At 45.3% G+C, this 24,424-nt stretch overlaps 3 protein-coding genes across 7 annotated transcripts in view; 2 read left to right on the top strand and 1 right to left on the bottom strand.

Annotated features, from left to right (window-relative positions):
* Nucleotides 1–24,424, bottom strand: part of LOC123745078 (tyrosine-protein kinase Dnt) — a 316,401-nt gene that overhangs the window by 241,549 nt on the left and 50,428 nt on the right. The window contains exon 1 of one of the 5 annotated variants that reach the window (XM_045725384.2): nucleotides 11,164–11,372. The exons of 3 other annotated variants lie outside the window; for them this stretch is intronic. The gene's annotated coding sequence lies outside the window, so the exon portion shown is untranslated. Of the gene's footprint in view, nucleotides 1–11,163; nucleotides 11,373–24,424 lie in introns of those variants that run through there. One more of the 5 variants, XM_069306254.1, reaches the window with a different exon arrangement.
* On the top strand, nucleotides 7,866–8,351 carry LOC138353313 (uncharacterized). Its single transcript, XM_069306186.1, has one exon. The coding sequence runs from the start codon at nucleotides 7,866–7,868 to the stop codon at nucleotides 8,349–8,351; it is 486 nt and encodes a 161-aa protein (XP_069162287.1).
* LOC123744975 (spidroin-1-like) overlaps nucleotides 23,578–24,424 on the top strand; it is a 1,404-nt gene continuing 557 nt past the window's right edge. The window contains exon 1 of the mRNA XM_045725199.2: nucleotides 23,578–24,424. This exon is cut by the window's right edge and continues 557 nt beyond it. Coding sequence (XP_045581155.2) covers nucleotides 23,578–24,424 — 847 coding nt within the window.

Genomic DNA, 24,424 nt, shown 5'->3' on the forward strand with positions numbered 1-24,424 from the left:
TATTCAAGGAAGCGAAGAAAGAAAGCACTCTAGTGTACGGCAGGAGGTAATGCACCTAGGAGCAGGGGGTGATGCACCTAGGAGCAGGGGGTAATGCACCTAGGAGCAGGGGGTGATGCACCTAGGAGCAGGGGTAATGCACCTAGGAGCAGGGGGTGATGCACCTAGGAGCAGGGGTAATGCACCTAGGAGCAGGGGGTGATGCACCTAGGAGCAGGGGTAATGCACCTAGGAGCAGGGGGTGATGCACCTAGGAGCAGGGGGTAATGCACCTAGGAGCAGGGGGTGATGCACCTAGGAGCAGGGGTAATGCACCTAGGAGCAGGGGGTGATGCACCTAGGAGCAGGGGTAATGCACCTAGGAGCAGGGGGTGATGCACCTAGGAGCAGGAGGTAATGCACCTAGGAGCAGGAGGTAATGCACCTAGGAGCAGGAGGTAATGCACCTAGGAGCAGGAGGTAATGCACCTAGGAGCAGGGGGTAATGCACCTAGGAGCAGGGGGTAATGCACCTAGGAGCAGGGGGTAATGCACCTAGGAGCAGGGGGTAATGCACCTAGGAGCAGGGGGTAATGCACCTAGGAGCAGGGGGTAATGCACCTAGGAGCAGGGGGTAATGCACCTAGGAGCAGGGGGTAATGCACCTAGGAGCAGGGGGTAATGCACCTAGGAGCAGGGGGTAATGCACCTAGGAGCAGGAGGTAATGCACCTAGGAGCAGGAGGTAATGCACCTAGGAGCAGGGGGTAATGCACCTAGGAGCAGGAGGTAATGCACCTAGGAGCAGGGGGTAATGCACCTAGGAGCAGGAGGTAATGCACCTAGGAGCAGGAGGTAATGCACCTAGGAGCAGGGGGTAATGCACCTAGGAGCAGGGGGTAATGCACCTAGGAGCAGGGGGTAATGCACCTAGGAGCAGGGGGTAATGCACCTAGGAGCAGGGGGTAATGCACCTAAGAGCAGGAGGTAATGCACCTAGGAGCAGGGGGTAATGCACCTAGGAGCAGGGGGTAATGCACCTAGGAGCAGGAGGTAATGCACCTAGGAGCAGGGGATAATGCACCTAGGAGCAGGAGGCAATGCACCTAGGAGCAGGAGGTAATGCACCTAGGAGCAGGAGGTAATGCACCTAGGAGCAGGGGATAATGCACCTAGGAGCAGGAGGTAATGCATCTAGGAGCAGGAGGTAATGCACCTAGGAGCAGGAGGTAATGCACCTAGGAGCAGGGGGTAATGCACCTAGGAGCAGGAGGTAATGCACCTAGGAGCAGGAGGTAATGCACCTAGGAGCAGGAGGTAATGCGCCTAGGAGCAGGGGATAATGCACCTAGGAGCAGGAGGTAATGCACCTAGGAGCAGGAGGTAATGCACCTAGGAGCAGGGGATAATGCACATAGGAGCAGGGGGTAATGCACCTAGGAGCAGGGGATAATGCACCTAGGAGCAGGAGGTAATGCACCTAGGAGCAGGAGGTAATGCACCTAGGAGCAGGGGATAATGCACCTAGGAGCAGGAGGTAATGCACCTAGGAGCAGGAGGTAATGCACCTAGGAGCAGGGGATAATGCACCTAGGAGCAGGGGGTAATGCACCTAGGAGCAGGGGATAATGCACCTAGGAGCAGGAGGTAATGCACCTAAGAGCAGGAGGTAATGCACCTAGGAGCAGGGGATAATGCACCTAGGAGCAGGAGGTAATGCACCTAGGAGCAGGAGGTAATGCACCTAGGAGCAGGGGGTAATGCACTTAGGAGCAGGGGGTAATGCACCTAGGAGCAGGAGGTAATGCACCTAGGAGCAGGGGGTAATGCACCTAGGAGCAGGGGATAATGCACCTAGGAGCAGGGGATAATGCACCTAGGAGCAGGAGGTAATGCACCTAGGAGGAGGTAATGCACCTAGGAGCAGGGGATAATGCACCTAGGAGCAGGAGGTAATGCACCTAGGAGCAGGAGGTAATGCACCTAGGAGCAGGGGATAATGCACCTAGGAGCAGGAGGTAATGCACCTAGGAGCAGGAGGTAATGCACCTAGGAGCAGGGGGTAATGCACCTAGGAGCAGTGGGTAATGCACCTAGGAGCAGGGGTAATGCACATAGGAGCAGGGGGTAATGCACCTAGGAGCAGGGGGTAATGCACCTAGGAGCAGGGGGTAATGCACCTAGGAGCAGGAGGTAATGCACCAAGGAGCAGGAGGTAATGCACCTAGGAGCAGGGGGTAATGCACCTAGGAGCAGGGGGTAATGCACCTAGGAGCAGGAGGTAATGCACCTAGGAGCAGGAGGTAATGCACCTAGGAGCAGGGGGTAATGTACCTAGGAGCAGGAGGTAATGCACCTAGGAGCAGGAGGTAATGCACCTAGGAGCAGGAGGTAATGCACCTAGGAGCAGGGGGTAATGCACCTAGGAGCAGGGGGTAATGCACCTAGGAGCAGGGGGTAATGCACCTAGGAGCAGGGGGTAATGCACCTAGGAGCAGGGGGTAATGCACCTAGGAGCAGGAGGTAATGCACCTAGGAGCAGGGGGTAATGCACCTAGGAGCAGGGGGTAATGCACCTAGGAGCAGGGGGTAATGCACCTAGGAGCAGGGGGTAATGCACCTAGGAGCAGGAGGTAATGCACCTAGGAGCAGGGGGTAATGCACCTAGGAGCAGGGGGTAATGCACCTAGGAGCAGGGGGTAATGCACCTAGGAGCAGGGGGTAATGCACCTAGGAGCAGGAGGTAATGCACCTAGGAGCAGGGGGTAATGCACCTAGGAGCAGGGGGTAATGCACCTAGGAGCAGGGGGTAATGCACCTAGGAGCAGGGGGTAATGCACCTAGGAGCAGGAGGTCCCGAGCGTGAATCCTTAACAAAGTGGACAAATTTGGAGAACGTTCCGTGACTTCATTTACTTCTGTGCACTCGACAGTGACTGCAAAAATAATGTTCCTTTGCCTGCACGCTCTCACATGCAATGTAAATAAAATGGAAATATAAAATAGGAGGGAAGAAGAAAAGAGGAAAAGTGAGTACGTGCGCCGAAGTGTGTACGTGGGACGAAGTGTGTACGAGGAAGATTACCTATAGAAAATATAGACAGTTTTCCCTTGGTGAGTGCTTAGTCTATGAGGCTATTTATTTTACAAGCCCGCAATGTCACACAGCCACAACTCATCAGGTGCTCCTCTGAAGGCTGCTACTGTTGACCCATCGACAACCCTTGTTGTGGTTGGCAGTAGAGTGAGACGCGGAGGTCCTCGCACATCCCTCAGTCTTCACTAATCCTGCCTACGGTGCTCCAGTGTTTCATTAGATTTTACATTTTACCAAATATCACTCCAGTCTGTTGTAATTTCGTTGTGCAAGTTTTGCTTCTGACTCTCTTGTTTTTTCTTAGAGTCGAGAATCACGATGCAGGGCATTTTGAAAAAAGTTCCAATGAAATCATTAAGATTGGAATGGATGGGATTAATCATCATTCCAATAGAATCTTCATTGCCCGAAACGCTTTGCGAATTAGTGGCTTTAGGCTTAGTATGTACTAGCTCTATCTTGAAATCTAACATTCTGTTTGTAACTTATTTTGTATGAATGTACTTTTTACCTGAATAAACATTATTATTATTATTATCATTAGTAGTAATAGCACTATTATTATATTATCAATGGAAGCTGCTCCAAACGCTGTGCGTGCTAGTGGCTTTACAAGAATGTAAGAATTCTTGTGTGTGTGTATATATAGAAATATATATATATTAATAATTATAATAATAATAAATAAAATAATAACATTAAAAGGTTAATCCACTGGCATTAAACACTGTAGTGGCCAAATAAACGTCAATGCTTCATACGTGTCCAATAAATACAGCGGATTATAAGCGTGATCAGAATATTAACACAGCAACATCTGTACCTTGTACTAGTCATAAATGTAACTGAAAAATGCACTGCGGAATCATGTTTCAAGAGTATTGCATTATTTTAACTTCATTCAGTATTTATGTGTACATTTCTCTTCGTCCACTCGACGATGGAATATTATCAGAGTTTCCCGGACACTCACGTTAATTGTGACTCCTTGTCATCCTTAACTGCATTCAGCTCTCCAGGGCAGAACTATGATTTTAAATTTAAAATTTTGCCCCGAGGGGCGAGTTTATTGGGCAGCGGCACTCATCCTGTGAGTGGACACACCGCCATAGCAGCATGTACAACACTCCAATAGGAAGAAAACCCGCTGGGTTGTTCATCCTGTCACTTGTACCCAGACACAGCTGGGACTTACTTAACTGTCTCAAGTGAACAGCCTCTCAAACAATAAGAAAATTAACATTCGTCAACCCTTAAAATACTACGTTATCTTGCGGGTGCAAAATGGGGAAATCTTTTAAGAACAGTATCTATATTTGACAAATAGTGTATTTGTAAAATATCTACATTTACAAATGAAGAAACTATTAATATCTTAATAATACCTGTTAGTAATAATAGCGCTGAACTCATGTTCTGCGCCTAATAGGAGAAAAACATGATTTACGCAATTATGTCAGCTGCAGTAGATTATGAAACTGATAAATTTGATAAATTTCAAGCGAGGAATTTCTCCTTTAATATGATCGTTATATGTAAAAAATGTATACCAAATTACTAAAATATTAAATTTATTTTTGTGCAAAACAAAAAACTGTCTAGTTTACGTGTTTATGAATATTTAATAACACTAAGTGGAACGCACAGTGTGATTTCATTTTAGACAACACGAGAATGTGATTTTTTTGTTTGTATACATTTTTGTTTGGTTGAAAACAAATAAATAATGTATTTTATATTTTACACATTTTAGTTTTACTATTAATAAAACAAATATTTTAAATTAGGGGCCTCAGGAACGGTGAACGGTTTGGAGCCTACAACTGCTCAATGTGCCACAGGGGAGGGTTGAGGAAGTGTGTGTACGTGGGAGAGAAGGAGAAGGAAATGTAAAGGATGGATGAAGTAACAGGGCATAACATTCAGTTTTCAATAATTATTCCTCTCTCTCTCTCTCTCTCTCTCTCTGTAAGGGGAGGGAGGGGAGGGGGGAAGAGAGAGAGAGAGAGAGAGAGAGAGAGAGAGAGAGAGAGAGAGAGAGAGAGAGAGAGAGAGAGAGAGAGAGAGAGAGAAATATTGATATATGAAAAAATGCCTCCCAAAAGACACTCGACATGCCAAAATGCAGCAAATCAAGACCAATATTCCTCAAACAATAGCCACAATACCAGAAGTAAGTTTCACAAATTAGAAACCACCTACCACAACCCACATCTAACTTCCATTAAATCCACAGCCAAACTACCACAAACCACAGCAAGAAGAACCACAGACCACAGGAAGAAGAACCACAGACCACAGGAAGAAGAACCACAGCCAAACTACCACAAACCACAGCAAGAAGACTGCCACACCCACTCGAGTCTTGCTGTGATTCACAGACTGTGATTCACACTCTAGTCTTGCTGGTGTGTGAAGACAATACCCGCTTGATAGACCGACCTATTATACACAGCGTCAGTTACCTCCCATTTTGACCTCTCTGGTCTCTTATCACTACTGCCCTGGTGTCAGCAGATGGCGGCCGGGCTTAGTACAAATGAGCTTCATAATTCCTCCCCTCCGTCTCTTTCTCTCCTCCCCCCCCCCCTTCTCTCTCTCTCTCTCTTTCTCTCTCTCCCACACACACACTCTTAATTTCACATTTTATGCCCTCTTACCTCCCCATTCCCTACTCTTCACTACCACTTTCTCTTTTCTTTTTCCTTATATATATATATATATATATATATATATATATATATATATATTATATATATATATATATATATATATATATACCTTCTTTCCCATACCTTCTGCTTCTACCCCCATTTCCCATTCACTCTCTCTCCCTCTTTTACTTCTCTCGTCCCCTCTCTCTCCCCTATTCCCATTCATCCCCATCCTCTCACTCCGCTCTTCCCCTCTCTCACATCGCCATATGAGGTGCGTAGGATAATTATGATACGGTTCATAAACTAAGCGATTATCCCAGTTAATCTCCCTACGCTCTGTTCCGTGTGACTGAGTAGGAATTATGTCATAAATCCGGCCCTTGAAGGCGCACTACGGCTTCAGGCGATGGGAACCGCAGGGCGCCTCGCGTTGGCTGGCCGGTCCTGGCTACGTGGTTTGGGTCGAGGAATGATTTGATTGGGTGGTTTTGACTTGGTGGTTATGTGTAGAGATCTGCCAGAGTGCTTGGCTCTGATTAAATGGCTGGGTGTAGAGATCTGCCAGTGTGCTTGGCTCTGATTACATGACTGGGTGTAGAGGTCTGCCAGAGTGCTTGGCTCTGATTACATGACTGGGTGTAGAGGTCTGCCAGAGTGCTTGGCTCTGATTACATGACTGGGTGTAGAGGTCTGCCAGAGTGCTTGGCTCCGATTAAATGGCTGGGTGTAGAGGTCTGCCAGAGAGCTGCTCCTCAGAGCTGCACTGAAAAACGGGTGTAAAAACTTACTGATTATGACTCTCTAATAGTTAAATTGCTCCCCAGGAATGTATTCCGTCTGCGCAGTATCGCTCAGTAACTCTTTCCCTAACATTAAGGGGAAAAGTCCATTGGCTACAAGCTATTGGGGAATTTTGACTAATTCTGTTCTCAAGAAGTCGTATAAGGATATCATAGTCTTTGCCTGTGATATATCTAGCTGTGTCGGCAGGAAAATGTATGGTTTGAGCCAAGGTTTAAACTTTGCATGCATCATTTATGTACAACGAGTAGAAAGAGGATATATAGGTCCTCAAGTTGACCTCGGCTCACCAGACCCACAACATAACCATATTTTTTTACGTTGCTAAAACGTTAAAACTATACGTTGTGGCCAGCTTGTGTTTACTGGGGAAAGGCAATTTGCTGTTGCTGATGTGAGAGGTTGATCTTACACTACTGAAACTGCAAAGTGTTTCCTGTCCATAGCTCGCCGTTTTTATTACCACCGGTATGGAGAGTGCGTCGTCGAAGTGCTTCAGGAGGCAAAGGCTCCAATCGCTGTGGTCAGAACCTCTTTCAGCACATAGTCTGTGCTTCTTCCTTTTCGAGAGCTTTACTGTTGGTGTGGACGTAACCTGTTATACACATTCACCGGGCGTGTATCTTACAGTCGCCGGTAGCACATGTTATCCACAGCTGTGCGCATGAATAGTGCATGGTATGTAAATGGGGTAATTGTATACAATTAGGGTGCGAGCAAGACACACCTTGACCGGACCCACAGCGCATGGCATCGCACGTCACACTTTAATCATATTAATGGAGACTTTCCATTAAATATAGCCAGTCCCCTGTAGGAGGCATCCCCGAACATGTGTCACTCATTATTGAGGGCAGACACCTGCCTCCCTGGCTCATAATGGCTTTAATATTGCGGAGACGGGATAGGTAACTCGGAGGCGGGATAGGTAGCGCGGAGGCGGGATAGGTGGTGGGGGGAGGTAAGGGAAGGTAGGTGAAGGTAGGAGGCGGCGAGGGATAGACACCTAGGAACGTGAGGTCATGAGGTTTAGCAACGAAACCTACCTACAAAAATCCTGAGTACCAAGATAACGTTTGATGAAGATTAGGCCATCCAAGAGTTGGCACGGGCATGAACAGCCCGTAACTGAGTACTAGGCTACATCTTCACCTATAAAGCTTTGCACAATATGAGACATTTGACAAAACAGTGAGACACATGTACAAGATAAATAGACTTTCTCAACCCAACTTTCCTATCGAAGCCTCCATAGCTGAACTCTCACATGACCAGAACACAGACCAGTCACGAGAGCACAACAACTGATGCAATCAGCAGGCTCCCGCAAGGATGTCCAAGCATAAGACTCCTCGTGAAACTCAGGCTGAAACTCAGGCTGAAACTCAGGCTGAAACTCAGGCTGAAACTCAGGCTGAAACTCAGGCTGAAACTCAGGCTGAAACTCAGGCTGAAACTCAGGCTGAAACTCAGGCTGAAACTCAGGCTGAAACTCAGGCTGAAACTCAGGCTGAAACTCAGGCTGAAACTCAGGCTGAAACTCAGGCTGAAACTCAGGCTGAAACTCAGGCTGAAACTCAGGCTGAAACTCAGGCTGAAACTCAGGCTGAAACTCAGGCTGAAACTCAGGCTGAAACTCAGGCTGAAACTCAGGCTGAAACTCAGGCTGAAACTCAGGCTGAAACTCAGGCTGAAACTCAGGCTGAAACTCAGGCTGAAACTCAGGCTGAAACTCAGGCTGAAACTCAGGCTGAAACTGAAGGTGATGAAGCCACCAATCTCGTCGACGAGGCCACATTTACACACACTCGAGATTAAATAGTAATCAACAAACCACCACCCTCAAGTAATTAATAACACCCGCGCACTGAAGGTTAAAATCTGCCAATATCAAGGTGGACCAATAACGAGGGTGCTCGCTCACAGCCTCAGGTCGTCACAACATTCAGTTTCGTGGGACTGTGCGATGGTCTCGTGGCGGAGAACCATAAGAAATGATTTCTGTCTAAATCAGAAGGGAAAAGCTCACATACTGAAAAGCTTGACATGATGGATCTAGAGCCATGATTTAATATGTAAAGCAAATAATTATGTTAGATATATAATGTAATTATAACCCGAGTTTATCAAAAATGTTTTAATCGCTTTTTTTGTTTGAGTGTTCAATAGTTCACGATGATTTGTATTAATTGTAAAATTCTAACCAGCGAAAAAAATATATATGCTGGTTAGAATTTTAGTTTGCTTTTGTAAACTCATCGCAGTCATAGTCTGTGGTTAAGCAACTCACTGTTCCACTGCACTATATGTCGTAGAAGAGATATCTAACCTGCCTGTGTAAATTAGATGAGAATGAATGCTCGTGAACGTTGTAGAAGCATTTACAATCCCCATCTGTGGGTGAGTGTTCAATACCTCACTGCACTGTATTGTAGCAGCTCTCAAACCCTATTCATGAAATACAGAATATGGATATATATATATATATATATATATATATATATATATATATATATATATATATATTAGTATATTTTGGTAGCAGTCTTTCCTGTAGACATATATTATTAAATATGACCGAAAAAGTAAGATTAATAATTCTAACACGAATTTTCTCAATCTTTCGTACATTACGCTTCACTGTTGGAGGTAAATCAAAAATCACTTCTCCAAAATTCATTTTTATTTCTAGTCTGACGCGACACGGGCGCGTTTCGTAAAACTTATTACATTTTCAAAGACTTCACAAATACACAACTGATTAGAACTTACGTATCTCTGCTATTATATCTACATTTGAGTGAGGGGGAGGGATGATGTGGCATATAGTGATGTGGCATTAACACAAGACAGAACATGAGGGGATATTAATAGGGTATTAAAAGTATCAACACAAGACAGAACAGAAACAATGGGTATTGAATAGAAGTGTTTGTAGAAAGCCTATTGGTCCATATTTCTTGATGCTTCTATATTGGAGCGGAGTCTTGAGGTGGGTAGAATAAAATAGAATTCTACCCACCTCAAGACTCCACTCCAATATATAAGCATCAAGAAATATGGACCAATAGGCTTTCTACAAACACTTCTATTCAATACCCATTGTTTCTGTTCTGTCTTGTGTTGATACTTTTAATACCCTATTAATATCCCCTCATGTTCTGTCTTGTGTTAATGCCACATCACTATATGCCACATCATCCCTCCCACCTCACTCAAGTGTAGATATAATAGCAGAGATACGTAAGTTCTAATCAGTTGTGTATTTGTGAAGTCTTTGAAAATGTAATAAGTTTTACGAAACGCGCCCGTGTCGCGTCAGACTAGAAATAAAAATGAATTTTGGAGAAGTGATTTTTGATTTACCTCCAACAGTGAAGCGTAATGTACGAAAGATTGAGAAAATTCGTGTTAGAATTATTAATCTTACTTTTTCGGTCATATTTAATAATATATATATATATATATATATATATATATATATATATATATATATATATATATATATATATATATATATATATATATATATATATATATATATATATAATCGCCTATGCAATATCTTCCATACAAAAAATAGCATCCTTATGTATTATGTAATATCTCTCCATTAGAAAATTCGGCCCAATTCCCCCATTAAATACCGACCGTAATCTTTTTACCCCATTTAAACGTCTCCCCATAACCCCAATAACAAACTTTTGTCTTATAGTTAAAGATCACTTAGACAAAAATATTGCAAAAATCACGTTCACAGAATATCACCTCTTAACCAAATACAGGATCTTCAAGAAACTAATAGAATTATCGTCCATAGGACAATATTATTCTGCAGTACTATATCGCTCTAAAAAAAATATCGTCCCATAATATTTATCTTTAAATAACGCAAAATCGCGTTACTTAAAAATATACTTTTTTATATGATATCGCCCAGTAATAAAATATTATGCAATTACAAATTATTAATTACAATAATCCCGCCTTGAAATAAAGTAACCATTTACAAATATCGATACATTACAAAATATTATAATTTAATATCGCCTCCTATAACATTTCGCTCAACAGTAAAATATCCAGTACAAATATCGCCGCCTGTTAAATACAATAACACCCACCTAGATATTTCCCTGTATTAAAATAAAGCCGAAATATACTGACTTCGTCCCATTAAACATATACTAAAGCATAGTGATATAATATCGTCCCATAAAACATATATCGTGACATGGCAAAATATTGCCAAATACCGCAACCCTTAACACATTTTGCCCACTTTAAATATATTTCCGTACCATAATACTGTAACAAAATTCAGCCCAATACAAAACGTACATGTAAAAAATATCGCCCAGTAACATACTGTATCAAAATATCGCCCCGCCTCCCTCCCGCTGGTAAAATACTCCAGCTCTTAACAAATAACAATCGAATTAAGTCAGTTTCCCTCCCCCTTTGTCTGACGTCAACAGCTGAGCGCCCCACAACAACACCCCAAACACTTCCTCGGCACAAGTTTACTGATCTGGGGACCAGGCTCACGTCTTGTTCATCTACCTGAATGTCTGATGCACCCTAGCTCCTGCTCATCAACTAATTTGCTACAGTAATACACTTACCTTACCTTAGACGACCACAGAAGGCGAGGACGTTATCTTGATTGGTTTTGCTGGAATGCGAAATGTTTTCGCGATTCCGTTTTCTTTTTTCCGATGGATTTCTTGTATAGAATATCTGTAATGATTTCACAGTTACGCCAACGGTGTAGTGGCTGCTATTAGCACACATTGTGGGGTTGGTGGGAGACGTCCCGCACACTCCTCTACACACACTCAAATGGGCGGCTGTCACCTCAGCTCTAGCGTTCTCAAGTGCGCGAAAATTCTATTCTTAGTGACGGTTCACAGATGCGTTATTTCTCACGGTTAATACGGGTAAGTATTATCATTAAGTATATGATACAATTACAGGAAAACTTACCTCATTGGCTTTCTCAGAGGTTCATTTATTATGCACCCCATACCGATTCTGTGGGCGGTAGTGGAGAGGGTTACAGAGGCACATAGAGGGAAAAGGTCATAATTCCTTGCCCTTAATATGGCACCAGAGCGTTCGCAAGTGTTCGTATTAGTAACTGGTGAACGTTATTTAAAGAACGTTACATGGATGTCATAACATGTCACGTTCCTGTATAATTGCCTGATTTAATATTTCTAGCAAGATTTGGCATAGACAGCAGTAGTTATAATATTACGTAATCTTATATAAATGAACTTCAACAGCCTGACAGGTGGGTGGACAGCGCTTTGGATTCGTAGTCCTGAGGTTCCGGGTTCGATCCCCGGTGGAGGCGGAGACATATGGGCAAAATGTTTCTTTCACCCTGATGCCCTTGTTACCTAGCAGTAAAGTGGTACCTGGGAGTTAGACAGCTGCTACGGGCTGCTTCTTGGGGGTGGAGGCCTGGTCGAGGACCGGGCCGCGGGAACACTAAGCCCCGAAATCATCTCAAGATAACCTCAAGATAGCCTAAAGGCGACCATATTTGTTTCTATCTCACAGCTATACTGGTTAAAATATTACTTCCCCGTCCACTTTCTTCCATCGGATTCAGAATGACCATAATTTTGTACGAATACAGCTGGATATTTTCTTTACAAATATCGTCCATTACCAAAAATATAATTCCTTAGTAACCATTCCCAACCTTCACCAATCAAGACAAATATTACCATACAACTGCTAATACTAACCAGAGAAAAACTCATACACAACAGCTCCAACACATACGGTATCTATAATGACACGTATAAGCCATATAGAAGCGGAAAAGAGATGCAAATCAACTGCTATAACATGTCATTGTCAAGGAATGATATAGATCCGGGTACCAGGTACAGTGGTGCTCTAACTTATAAACATAAGCAGACGATAACAGAGGCCAGGAACTGAAACACCAGCCTTAATGATACGGTGGAGGGGACGTGCGTGTCCTCTGAGGGCGAGGGGAGTACAAGGGACTCCCCTCGCCCTTGTATTCCACTCCCCTTGTGGGGGGAATACAAGGGGAGGGTGGGGGGAGTACAAGGGGAGGGGTAGGGGAATACAAGGGAAGGGGTAGGGGAATACAAGGGAAGGGTGAGGGGAATACAAGGGGAGGGGTAGGGGAATACAAGGGGAGGGGTAGGGGAATACAAGGGAAGGGTGAGGGGAATACAAGGGGAGGGGTAGGGGAATACAAGGGAAGGGTGAGGGAAATACAAGGGGAGGGGTAGGGGAATACAAGGGGTGGGTGGGGGAATACAAGGATAAACTCAGGGGAATAGAAGGAGAGGTTATGCAAAAGAGAGAGAGAGAGAGAGAGAGAGAGAGAGAGAGAGAGAGAGAGAGAGAGAGAGAGAGAGAGAGAGAGAGAGAGAGAGAGAGAGAGAGAGGGGGGGGGGGGAGGGGGGAAGGGGGAAAGTCTCCGTGATAAAGTGGTGTACAACTTCGATTTTCAGTCGCAAGTCCCGGGCTCGAATCCCGACCGGAGTAGAAACAAATTGGCTGCGTTTCCTTTAAACTCGTTCCGCTGTTCACCTCGTAGTAAATTGGTAATTGGGAGTTATAGACAGTTTCATATGGCTTCATCCCGGGGGAAGGTCAGTAGTTAGCATAGTAGTTACACACACACACACACACACACACACACACACACACACACACACACACACACACACACACACACACACAGCAAACATGTGGGTACAAATATGAAAATATCCTTCTACTTACGACAGGAATAATAACTGCCAGCTTCCCTTCCCTGTGTGCCTTAGCTGCGTCCTCTCCGAACATTACTTCTCCACACGCGTTTAATTAAACATAATCCTTTTCTCTGTTTTTCTTGTTGGTTTATTGAAAAATACGAGTAATTATATTCCCCAGTGATTATGGAGCATGAGTTACAATATTTGACTTTGAATTAAAACATGTAAGCCAATATTTGACTTTGAATTAAAACATGTATATACATGTAAAACATGTAACATGTAATCATTACAAGTTTTAATTGACATGAATTAAAACATGTGAATTAAAACATGTAAGGATTACATGTAAACATGTAATCATTTAGATTTTCTCACTTCTTAAGTGGTACGTACGTGCAATAACCATATACGTATATGAAGCGCGTACGTACAAGAACCACGTATGTACAGGAAGCATGTACGTAAATGAAGCAGATATGTGCAAGTAGCACGTACTTGCAAAAAGCACGTAGTACAAGAAACTCGTACCATCAAAAGGTACATACGTGCAACCAGTACATACGTGCTAGTGCTTCACATATTAGCTTTAATTTAGTGGAGGGATTGTAGAACAAACTTCAATGACCTTTTCTTTATTATTTAAATACATAATGGAAAATTATACATGTACAGTGGTACTGGCCACGATAGTTTACGAACATGAGTGCCTGCACGCTGCTGGTGCTTCAAGCTTATCTGCTGGGTCAAGAGGATGGCGTTGACCACACTATCAAAGATGGGTTGGCACGAGTCATCTGTGTAAGATTATGTACTCACCGCGGGTCAGAGATTGAGGCATGGGACCTTATCATTGATGGTAACACTGAAGGGCGCCCAACATCATTCGGTTTGCTACCATCGGCGTCCTCGACGATCTTTTTCACGTATAATGGTTGCGTACCTAACTTGCGTACAACTATACCAGCAGTGTAATTTTAAATGAAAACACGCAGGTTGCTATGTGTTGCTCTGGCCACACTAAAGGGTGTGCATATTTTAATGGGTAAGACGTATGAATGTGCAAAAGAGATGTATGTGCTATAGGAATTACATATTATAGGGAAATATATCTAGCAGGTACACACATGCTAGAGGTACATTTGTACTAGAGACTCGTACATGTTAGAGGGACATATGTGCTTAAGGTGCATATGTGAAAGATGAACTTATATGCAACAGGTACATATGTGCTAGAAGTATGTATTTTTAAAAAAGGATATACGTGCAAGTGAGAGGTACTTGCTAGAGGTGCGTATGTATAAAAGGTACATCCGTGCTACAGGTGCGTACTTACAAGAGGTAATATTTCTTGTAATAGGTACTTGCATGTTAGATGTATGTAGCAAATAACAAGTGAAAGATACATTGACATGGCTGAATAGAAGCTTATTAAATTACATCAGTTCCCCTACTGAGAAACCGGAGAGAGAACGAACACGGCGTCTGGACGCGGAATGCCCAGTTCCTCTGGATATTAAGCTTCGGTAAATCTGTCAAAGTCAGGCGCACCAAAATGGTATTACGAGGAGCTCAAGCTCTCGCTTTTACTCCTCTCCGACTCTCAGTTTTCACCGGCGGCCGAGTCCCAGTTGGAATAAAAAGCCTTTTGTACCCAGACAGTCTCTTATTATTCAATTACCTGTCACATCCGCTGATATTCAGCTGCCTGTTTCACTGCTGAATATTTGAATGCCTGTTGCAGCCCTTGCGCCCTAGTGGACTATGTCCATCCACTTGTGTCATCCCCGTCTACCACACCACCTGTGTCAACCGTAGTATCTAAACCACCTGGATTATCCCTGGTTTCCCAACGAGGTCTCAAGCTACTACCTGGTAGCTACCGAATTGTCCTTTCCATTACTACTGACGTGTCCAAGCCATGTGTGTGTGTATTAATCTACCATTCCAACTATGGCTGTTTATCCACCTCCTTCAGCTACGGAAGACTTTATACCTGGCCCAACCATAGCTTTCATGTGCTGGGCCCATACAGTACAGGGGTATAAATAATCTCTTGTAACATTGACTTTTTAGGTGTATTTGTATTCAAATGTGTGAGTGTTATACACTAGATAAGTTACACCCCCGTCAGTCCCCACCCACACACCTCACCCACACTCACAGCAGCCTCACCCACGCCCACAGTCACACCCACACTCTGACCCACGCCCACAGTCACATCCTCCCACAGTCAGCCGAGATCATGGAAGGTGCCACACCAGGTGCTGCCAATATCCCTCGGTAAGGGTTACTTACAGCAGATTATAACGCATATAATAGAGTATTACGGGCCTTGAGTATGACGTAGTGCGTCCTGGGAGCTATGCTAGAGCTTATTAAAGAGTTTCACCGTGATTTATCGTGACAGAATGTTCTGAAGATCATTGGCATTATTAAACCTTGAGGAGTATTGTGATTGAATTGGACGTCGCATTCATCATCTTCGCTCATGTTAAGTTATTTATTTAGGGCGATGTGCTTGAGGAATACACTTATATGAGTAGGTTAGCATATTAGCTCAGCCTCATGAACAGCGAATACCTGCTCTTAAGTCCGGCAGCAGCTGCTCTTAAGTCCGGCAGCAGCTGCTCTTAAGTCCGGCAGCAGCTGCTCTTAAGTCCGGCAGCAGCTGCTCTTAAGTCCGGCAGCAGCTGCTCTTAAGTCCGGCAGCAGCTGCTCTTAAGTCCGGCAGCAGCTGCTCTTAAGTCCGGCAGCAGCTGCTCTTAAGTTCGACAGTAGTCTCTGTTTATGAATTAAAAATAATTTTCACGTGACTCACGACTGCTTACGTTCGAACATTTCCCGAACAAAGTTTTGTTCATATTCTATATTCGAATCTCATCTCTCGAAATGCTTTACCTGTTACGACCCTGGGTTCTCCAGTGGAAACCAGAGGTCAAAATTGAGCTATTAAACTTCCTGGTAGCACAGTTGGGCATCTAGAATGTCAATTGTTTGTATCTTCCCTGCCAGACGTAAGACTATTATTGTTTCTCAAAGAGCATTTAAAGACTGAGCTGGGGGTTGATTATTAAATAATAACATAGGCACCAACTTTGCTTACTAATACTTTCTAATCATTCATAAAGTAACAATACGTTGCATAGGGGAAGATCTTTAATGTGCTTAGCTGCACGATCAATTAGGCTCCTCCCGGCACCACTACATGAGGGAGGCAGCTGGTGGCTAGCTCGGTCTTCTCTTGGCTGGTGGCGTGAGGTTAAGACCTACTCTGTGGCTGTATCCCTACTCTCCTTCCTTCTCCTCTTACTTATTTCCCTTACCTGAAGTTCCTGTACCCTTAAGTTAAGTATTATATGGTGTAAGTGTGCCTACTCTGGTAGTAACTATTGGTGAGACCTGGGGTTAGTATTTGCCAGTGTTTTGTTTACCCTAAGTGTTGTGTTTTGTATTAGGGTCCCACGTGGTCTCACTACCCTAAGCTGCATCCAGCTTCAGGGCTTATCCAGTAGTACTTTACCCTAGCTTGTTATTAGTGTAAACCTTGTATCCTGCCTATGTGGACCAAGGCTTTTAACGTAAGATAGTGTGGTAAAGTTATTATTATTATTGTTATTGGTGTGAGTGTATATGGGGGGGTTGTTAAGGGGTTAATAAATAAGTACATGAATTACAGAGTATCTCTTCTTCCAAGGTGGGAGCGCAGTGATCAACCCTTAGACTAACATATATGGTCTTGTAGCAAGTTATTACTACTGTGGATAGTTTATTTTGGGGGCCGGGCCTTTTAGCTCTCCCATATTTGATACTCTTGTCTTCTAACTACCTATACCCCTTAATAGTACCAGTACCCCATAGAAGCCCCACTCATATCAGGTGTAACAAGTGGTGATATCAGGTGTAACAACATTAACTACAAATACAAATAATTTCCAAAATAACCAACACCCCTAACCTAACCTAACCTAACCAACGTTAGGTGTAACTACACAAAAATATATATTATATATTATATATAAATAAATATATTAATATTTAATAAATAAATTAATAATTAATAATTAATATTAATAAATAAATATAATATATTATATATATAAAAATATATATTATATAAAAATAAATATTAATATTATTATATCTGTACTAAATGCCATCATATATTGTAGCTAATATTTAAAATTGAGAAGACACAGATGTATAAAATAAAAGCATAATATGTAATAACATCAATTAAGTGACTGGAGAATGTTAAACAAACCACACACCATAAGATGAAGAGAAGACGACGTTTCGGTCCGTAAATTATCAATATACGGACCAAGTCACAATCGACTTGATTCAATCGACATTATCAAGTCACAATCGACTTGATAATGGTCCAGGATGGACTGAAACGTCGTCGTCTCATTATCATCTAGTGTGTGGTCTGGTCCACACTTTGTGTGTGTGTGTGTGTGTGTGTGTGTGTGTGTGTGTGTGTGTGTGTGTGTGTGTGTGTGTGTGTGTGTGTGTGTGTGTGTGGCGATTAACATCTTAAATACGAACTAATGATTTGATTCTTGAGTACGAAAAATACTTCAATTTTGCCAAATGATCTACACTTTCATTAAACAAAGAACAGCAACAAATTAAAGGTAATTCCCTGTGAAGGAAAGACGTGATGAATACGACACTAGTCTAAGCGAGACCACGAGGAGAGATTAAAGCTCCATCTCCGTCGGTTCTAAGATTCCCGTATTCCTGCTGAGGTCGTCGAACCTTGGAACACTGGGGCTCGGCTCAGCGTGGGTGCTGACACAACATCCAAGCCGAGGCTTCTTGTTAGGGATACCAAGAGGATGTGAAGGCGAGCGATCCATGCCTGAGTCTGCACGGTAGCAGGGAGTGGCCCGCTGGTTGCTGCCCACCATACCTCAATCATTTCCCCTCAGGATCACTGCAACCTTCACTACCACCATCACCTCAGCCACCTCCACTACCACCACCATCTCAGCCACCTCCACAACCACCACCACCTCAGCCACCATAATCACCACCACCTCAGCCACAACCACAACCACCACCACCTCAGCCACCTCCACAACCACCACCACCTCAGCCACCATAATCACCACCACCTCAGCCACAACCACAACCACCACAACCTCAGCCACCTCCACAACCACCACCAGTCGGCAAAGAAGATGTTGCACATTCAGCGGATAATTCCAATGGACTGGACCTGCGTGCAGCCCGGTTGAGCACCCGCGCGGCCCTGGGCTGCGATAACGTCCGGATGGAACACTGCTATCTCGGGGCACGCTGTGTGCGTGCTTGCGTGTGTGTGTGTGTGTGTGTGTGTGTGTGTGTGTGTGTGTGTGTGTGTGTGTGTGTGTGTGTGTGTGTGTGTGTGAGTGTGTGTGTGTGTGCGTGTGAGTGAGCGTGAACAAGCGTACATGTGCCCGCGCGAGCGAGGGAGAGAAGAGAGAGAGAAGAGAAAGAGTAGATAAAGTATGGGTCAGGAAAAGCACAAGTGGGAGGGATAATAGAACTTTCTTTCACATTCGCTTATGACGGGAAAGTTTCTTATTGTGAATATATTTAATTGTCTGTCAGAATTTAGAATTGACTTTTTTTATTTAACATGGAAGCTTCTAATGAAGGGTGATAGAGGCGAGAGGCGAAGCTCAGTTTCATCAAATATAATAATAATAATAATAATAATAACGTAATAAAATTAACTTCAATCACTTAGTCATAAACGTAAATAACGGGTCAGAAACCAATTTCATTACGTGGGTTCCATCTCATGTTGGGCTCCGAATGCATGATAAAACTGATGAGTTAGGTAGAACAAATACCTTCAAGGAATGCATTGACTATAGCCATGTACTGCTAATGAGCAGCACGAGAACAGTACCACTCCAAGAACTTCATCAAAACTTCGTAGAGCTGAGTGAAAGTGGACTTTGCACTAGCTGTTCCATCCACCTTCATACTGTCATGCAAGACCAGCCGCATATCTACGGATCATTTAACAAAGCAATGTGAAGCAGTATTCATTTAGCAATTCCACTCACTGGATGGGTATGAGATGCAATTCACCTCACAGGATGGGTATGAGATGTAATTCACCTCACAGGATGGGTATGGGATGCAATATCACTCACAGGATGCGTATGGGATGCAATACCACTCACAGGATGGGTATGGGATGCAATACCACTCACAGGATGCGTATGGGATGCAATACCACTCACAGGATGCGTATGGGATGCAATACCATTCACAGGATGGGTATGGGATGCAATACCACTCACAGGATGCGTATGGGATGCAATACCACTCACAGGATGCGTATGGGATGCAATACCACTCACAGGATGGGTATGGGATGCAATACCACTCACAGGATGCGTATGGGATGCAATACCACTCACAGGATGCGTATGGGATGCAATACCACTCACAGGATGGGTATGGGATGCAATACCACTCACAGGATGGGTATGGGATGCAATACCACTCACAGGATGCGTATGGGATGCAATACCATTCACAGGATAGGTATGGGATGCATTAACAAAAATACTAACCTAACAAACCAGGCCCAATATTGGGACAAAATCCCAACTAGCGATTCACAAGCAAAAACCCTAAACTATGGTTGTTCACATCATGAAGGTCGCGTTGCTCCTTTAATCTCTCTTGTGAACACAGGACGTAAAACGTTTGGAGCTTTCACCAAAATTGCTTTTCAGTGACCTTTCTCAAGGGCGCCAGAGTTCCAAGACAGCGGGTCTCTTAAGCTATCTTGAGGTTATCTTGAGATGATTTCGGGGCTTTTTAGTGTCCCCGAGGCCCGGTCCTCGACCAGGCCTCCACCCCCAGGAAGCAGCCCGTGACAGCTGACTAACACCCAGGTACCTATTTTACTGCTAGGTAACAGGGGCATAGGGTGAAAGAAACTCTGCCCAATGTTTCTCGCCGGCGCCTGGGATCGAACCCAGGACCACAGGATCACAAGTCCAGCGTGCTGTCAGCTCGGCCGACCGGCTCCCTCTGCTATACATTCATACCTTCTCTTTCTTGTTTTGGCTTTCAGTGTGAAAACTTCTGCGGGACAGATTGTTTCTTGGTGGATTATTTCTCCGTCTCCTGAATGGTCATTCCCCTTCTGGAGAGGTGGTTGAAGGTCATTTGGTCCGCTTTACTGTTACATTAGATGATTCTAAATTAGGCTTAGACCTAGGAATGAGATTTATTTTCTTCTCGGCATATTATTATGATTATTTTCGTCACTATCGGGACGAGATCTATTGATTTATTGAAATATTCTGAGTATTTTGTATAAAGATCATAAATGGGTGCTTTCACACGCACGCAAACACACACGCGCACACGCATGCACACATATGCGCGCGCGCGCGCGCACACACACACATACAAACACACAAACACACACGGAGCTTTTACGGACTGGAGTTAGACAGCTATTACAGGCTGCTTCCTTAGTGTGTACTCACCTAGTTGTGCTTGCGTGGGTTGAGCTTTGGCTCTTTAGTCCCGCCTCTCAACTGTCAATCAACTGATGTACAGATTCCTGAGCCTACTGGGCTCTATCATATCTACACTTGAAAATGTGTATGGAGTCGGCCTCCACCACATCACTGCCTAATGTATTCCATTTACTAACTACTCTGACACTGAAAATGCTCAGAGGGGAAGCTCAGGAATCTGTACACCAGTAGATTGACAGTTGAGAGGCGGAACTAAAGAGCCAGAGCTCAACCCCCGCAAGCACAACTAGGTGAGTACACACCACCACCACCAAGAATAGCTACAGAGATGGTCTCATAGCTACGACCATGTGCCGCGAGCTCCATACATAAATTTGGTCTGGGTTCGAGTCCTGGTCATGAAGGATTGACTGGGCGCCAGCCCATAACTGCTCTCTCTCGTTCACCCAGCAGTAACTGGGAACCTGGTTGTTAACCGATGGTCGGGTTGTGTTCCAGGGAAAATTAGTGGGTATAAGGCTTACCCACTAATAGGTAAAGCTGAGGTGATGACGAACAGACGATAAAGTACAGAGCTCCGCCTCCATAACCAAGCGTGTGGGTCCTGACCCGTCAGTGAGGCAACAGTGGTGATGCTGGAGAGATTACTGGAGATAATGCTGATGGACATGATAATTAAGCGCTGAAGATGCTGCACATGATAGTGATGATGCTGGAAGTGATGCTGAAGACGTCGCTGATGACACACACACACACCTGAGTCGGCGCGGCAATGCCATTGTAGCAGAGACTGGAGTCCAATAATGATGATGATGATGAGGGTTGCTATAATGACAGCAGAGGATGGCTGATTAATGACGAGAGATCCGGTGTCATCCGAGGCTTGGTGTGACTAATGAAAATTGCTTATGGCAGAGGCCCAGGACCTTACACTGAACATCCGGGCCCGTGGTGGGGGCCCAGGACCCTACACTGATCACCAGGGCCCGTGGTGGGGGCCCAGGACCCTACACTGATCACCAGGGCCCGTGGTGGGGGCCCAGGACCCTACACTGATCACCAGGGCCCGTGGTGGGGGCCCAGGACCCTACACTGATCACCAGGGCCCGTGGTGGGGGCCCAGGACCCTACACTGATCACCAGGGGCCTGTGGTGGGAGCCCAGGACCCTACACTGATCACCAGGGCCCGTGGTGGGGGCCCAGGACCCTACACTGATCACCAGGGCCCGTGGTGGGGGCCCAGGACCCTACACTGATCACCAGGGCCCGTGGTGGGGGCCCAGGACCCTACACTGATCACCAGGGCCCGTGGTGGGGGCCCAGGACCCTACACTGATCACCAGGGCCCGTGGTGGGGGCCCAGGACCTTACACTGATCACCAGGGCCCGTGGTGGGGGCCCAGGACCTTACACTGATCACCAGGGCCCGTGGTGGGGGCCCAGGACCTTACACTGATCACCAGGGCCCGTGGTGGGGGCCCAGGACCTTACACTGATCACCAGGGCCCGTGGTGGGGGCCCAGGACCCTACACTGATCACCAGGGCCCGTGGTGGGGGCCCAGGACCCTACACTGATCACCAGGGCCCGTGGTAGGGGCCCAGGACCCTACACTGATCACCAGGGCCCGTGGTGGGGGCCCAGGACCTTACACTGATCACCAGGGCCCGTGGTGGGGGCCCAGGACCTTACACTGATCACCAGGGCCCGTGGTGGGGGCCCAGGACCTTACACTGATCACCAGGGCCCGTGGTGGTGTTGATGGTGATGATAGTGTGGCCGGTGGTGTAGATGATGATATCCTCATAATGCACCCAGAGTCTACCAGTGTAGACTACTTATCAAATGCCTCAGTATGACTAACCATCCTGTGTGATGAGGATTTTTAGCATCACGTAGCTAGTTTTTTGACACACACTGTACTCCCCTTCATATAGCCTTGGGCAGCTAGTTCTTGACACACACTGTTCTCCCCTTCATATAGTCTAGGGTAGCTAGTTCTTGACACACACTGTACTCCCCTTCATATAGTCTAGGGTAGCTAGTTCTTGACACACACTGTACTCCCCTTCATATAGTCTAGGGTAGCTAGTTCTTGACACACACTGTACTCCCCTTCATATAGTCTAGGGCAGCTAGTTCTTGACACACACTATACTCCCCTTCATATAGTCTAGACCAGCTAGTTCTTGACACACACTGTACTCCCCTTCATATAATCTAGGGTAGCTAGTTCTTGACACACACTGTACTCCCCTTCATATAGTCTAGGGCAGCTACTTCTTGACACACACTGTACTCCCCTTCATATAGTCAAGGGCAGCTAGTTCTTGACATACACTATACTCCCCTTCATATAGTCAAGGGCAGCTAGTTCTTGACATACACTATACTCCCCTTCATATAGTCAAGGGCAGCTAGTTCTTGACATACACTATACTCCCCTTCATATAATCTAGGGCAGCTGCACAAATGCAGATGTACCTAAATGTGTTAATAAAAAAATGAAAAACAAAAGTTAATCGGAGTATTTTTAATTCATATTCTGCGCAATGGATTCGGTGGGGAAATATTGTTGAGAGACAAAAAACCCACATTCACAATTATTAAAGAGTAAACCCTTCAATAAAATTAAACAGTAAACCCATCACAAACATTCATAGTAAACAATCCATTAAGATTAAATTGTAAACCTTTGACTAACAATATATATACACATCTGGCAACACTGCACGGGTGGAGCAGGCAGCTGCAGGCATCACAGGTCATGGCAACACTGCAGGGATGGAGCAGGCAGCTGCAGGCATCACAGGTCATGGCAACACTGCAGGGATGGAGCAGGCAGCTGCAGGCATCACAGGTCATGGCAACACTGCAGGGAGGGAGCAGGCAGCTGCAGGCATCACAGGTCATGGCAACACTACAGGGATGGAGCAGGCAGCTGCAGGCATCACAGGTCATGGCAACACTGCAGGGATGGAGCAGGCAGCTGCAGGCATCACAGGTCATGGCAACACTACAGGGATGGAGCAGGCAGCTGCAGGCATCACAGGTCATGGCAACACTGCAGGGATGGAACAGGCAGCTACAGGCATCACAGGTCATGGCAACACTGCAGGGATGGAGCAGGCAGCTGCAGGCATCACAGGTCATGGCAACACTACAGGGATGGAGCAGGCAGCTGCAGGCATCACAGGTCATGGCAACACTACAGGGATGGAGCAGGCAGCTACAGGCATCACAGGTCATGGCAACACTGCAGGGATGGAGCAGGCAGCTGCAGGCATCACAGGTCATGGCAACACTACAGGGATGGAGCAGGCAGCTACAGGCATCACAGGTCATGGCAACACTGCAGGGGTGGAGCAGGTAGCTGCAGGCATCACAGGTCATGGCAACACTGCAGGGATGGAGCAGGCAGCTGCAGGCATCACAGGTCATGGCAACACTGCAGGGATGGAGCAGGCAGCTGCAGGCATCACAGGTCATGGCAACACTGCAGGGATGGAGCAGGCAGCTGCAGGCATCACAGGTCATGGCAACACTGCAGGGAGGGAGCAGGCAGCTACAGGCATCACAGGTCATGGCAACACTGCAGGGATGGAGCAGGCAGCTGCAGGCATCACAGGTC

This window comes from Procambarus clarkii, chromosome 57 (genome assembly GCF_040958095.1).
Source record: "Procambarus clarkii isolate CNS0578487 chromosome 57, FALCON_Pclarkii_2.0, whole genome shotgun sequence".
Lineage (NCBI taxonomy): Eukaryota > Metazoa > Arthropoda > Malacostraca > Decapoda > Cambaridae > Procambarus > Procambarus clarkii.